Raw genomic sequence first — 2,480 nt, 5'->3', positions numbered from 1 at the left:
TGTAACGGCCGCTTTAAATACTCCGCTGAATATTGAGTCATGCCACTTTTATACCCAAACTTCTGTAATATTCCATGCAAATCACGCCATTTAAATTCAATTCTTGACCTTCTAAAGCAAAACTTTTCTCACTGATGGGAACCTTCTTGGATTTTATACACGAACTAGATTCAAGTGAAAAAATTGAGTTACTTTTTGGAATAGAATTTCGGTGATTGAATAACTTGTTCCTTAATATTGATTGGAATCGTAGCTTTGATAAAGATATTTTTCATCTGCCTGAATTGGCTGAACGAATACACGACATTTTTGTTTTCATATGTAGGAATTACGAAACATTGTTAGGGGGAGAAATTGGCAAGAATTAATGAAAGTCGTTAGTTACTTCAAATTTGCACTTTATTATATCAAAACTTAATGGTCTATAAAACTGCATACTCGAATTTTTTATAGAGACCCTAATTGAAAATTTTTGGAATTTTTATGAGAATTTGTCGATTTTTTATAAACCTTTTATACAGTTTGAAACTTGGATTATTATGGTCTTTAAACTATATTTTTGTAAAAAAATAATTCAAACTCGAACTTATTATTTAAAAATTACAAAATCCACTGATAACGTGTTGTTGCATGCAAATTGAAACGCCGTTTGAAAAGTAGTATATAAATAGTGGACTCATCGCCCTGCTGAGAAAGCTGCAATACAGTATTTAGCGAAAACGGCTAGAAAAACTCTGGATCTACCTGCAACAAAACCATGCTGGTATGATATTTTAAACTGCAAAATATATATTTTCTTTGACAATCTTTTCAAATAATTTAGATACTGACGAGAGCTTCGAGATTTTTATGTAATTACGGGTATCATTTTTTTACCACTTTTAAAAATTGGAGTGCAAGTGTAAATTTTCCGACATCTTTAAAGACACCAGAGGCTAACGATTTATTAAAAATTAACTTGAGGCGCAAGACAAGAGCTGAACAATGTTTGAAAAGAGCAACTAAAATACCATTATCACCCGTTTTTATGGAGGGTTTTAGGGCTAAAAACCCTTCCAATGACAGATTCAAACGCCCAAAATTAAGAGACGAGGTAGCATCTAAAGGACAGACACCGTTTTAAACAAATTCATCACTTACGAAATGTACTTTGAAAGAATCTGCAAACAGGTTTACCACTTCTGAAGGTGTGGTAGCTAATTTAAAAAAAATATTTTGGGCACACCCTGTCTATCAGTTTTCAAGTGAATGATTGATTCCTACTGACAATAAGTACGAGTGCAGTTTTAAACACATTTGCCGTGCCCTCACCACTATTAATTTGTATCACTACGTTTTCTTCTCATATAGACAACGTTGCGTGCAGTGTACCCGCCTGAAAACTCACTTCACTTCCACATGAAATTTGGTGAAGATGTTCCACTAAACTGCATTAATACCTATGGCACAGTGACTTATTGAGAAGTTTTGACAACTTATTTCTTTCCCATGCAAACTTAATAGTTTTTTTTACCAAATTAACCATCGGTCAATAAGTCCCCGGTCTAACAAAGAAAACACAAGAGTTACATCAAAATTCGAGTTTATTCATCAATATAGTTTCCTTCTAAGGCTATACAGTCAGTCCAACGCCTTTCCGATTCTTCTGAAACATGGCCAAACAGCTCTCGGAATCATCGAGACGTTGCTGTTTTTGGTCCACAGTCAGCAAACGCGGCACCCACTTCGAACATAGCTTCCGCATCGACAAATGGTCGTGTAAAATGGTGAAAACACTTCCCTTTGATATCTTTACGATGTCAGCAATATCATCCAGCTTCAATTTACGGTCGGCCAAAACCAATTTATGGACGTGCTTGATTTTTTCGGGAACAACTGCCTCATTTGGGCGACCAGAGCGGTGTGCATCGTTGGTGTCCGTACGACCGCGTTTAAAATCAGCATACCAGTCGATCACTGTTGATTTGCCTGGTGCAGAGGTGCCATAATGATCGTCCAACCACTGTTTTGCTTCGACGGTATTTTTTCTCATCAAAAAGCAGTGTTTAATGAGCACACGAAATTCTTTTTTTTCCATTGTTCTGAAAATAACAAAAGTAGCGTCACTAAAGCTTCAATAACTCACACAATAATGATCCGAATGACATACAAATTTGACAGTATACCTAAAAGGGTATGTTCTTTCGAACCATAAAGCTAATTTTATGTTAGTGGCGCCCTCTATATGTCAGACCGGGGAATATTATTGACCGATGTATTATAGTTCATACTGCAACAAAAACCAAGTAACACAAAAACTTCCCTCAAAACTGTTGATCAGAATTTATAGAATTTTTCCGAGTTTGTAGTTTCCTAGCACCTTGCATGACAGTACAACGAAGTGCTAGTTTTATTAGGCTACCAAACTCCGTAGATTTTTTGCAATTGTTTTTTTTTTTTGTTTTTTGTTGACGGTGCTAGGCTTTTCTCCATATATAAGA

General features: G+C 35.6%; 1 protein-coding gene across 1 annotated transcript; it reads right to left on the bottom strand.

The window, feature by feature from the left end:
- Window positions 1-1,612: 1,612 nt before the first annotated feature.
- Window positions 1,613-2,077, bottom strand: LOC129238174 (protein GVQW3-like). The gene has a single exon (XM_054873208.1). It carries the CDS (start codon window positions 2,075-2,077, stop codon window positions 1,613-1,615), a length of 465 nt encoding a protein of 154 aa, XP_054729183.1.
- Window positions 2,078-2,480: the final 403 nt, after the last annotated feature.

The sequence above is a fragment of the Anastrepha obliqua genome, chromosome 2 (assembly GCF_027943255.1).
Source record: "Anastrepha obliqua isolate idAnaObli1 chromosome 2, idAnaObli1_1.0, whole genome shotgun sequence".
NCBI classification, from domain to species: domain Eukaryota; kingdom Metazoa; phylum Arthropoda; class Insecta; order Diptera; family Tephritidae; genus Anastrepha; species Anastrepha obliqua.
Note: the sequence above shows the minus strand (reverse complement) of the source record. Positions and strands in the feature narration are given on the sequence as shown.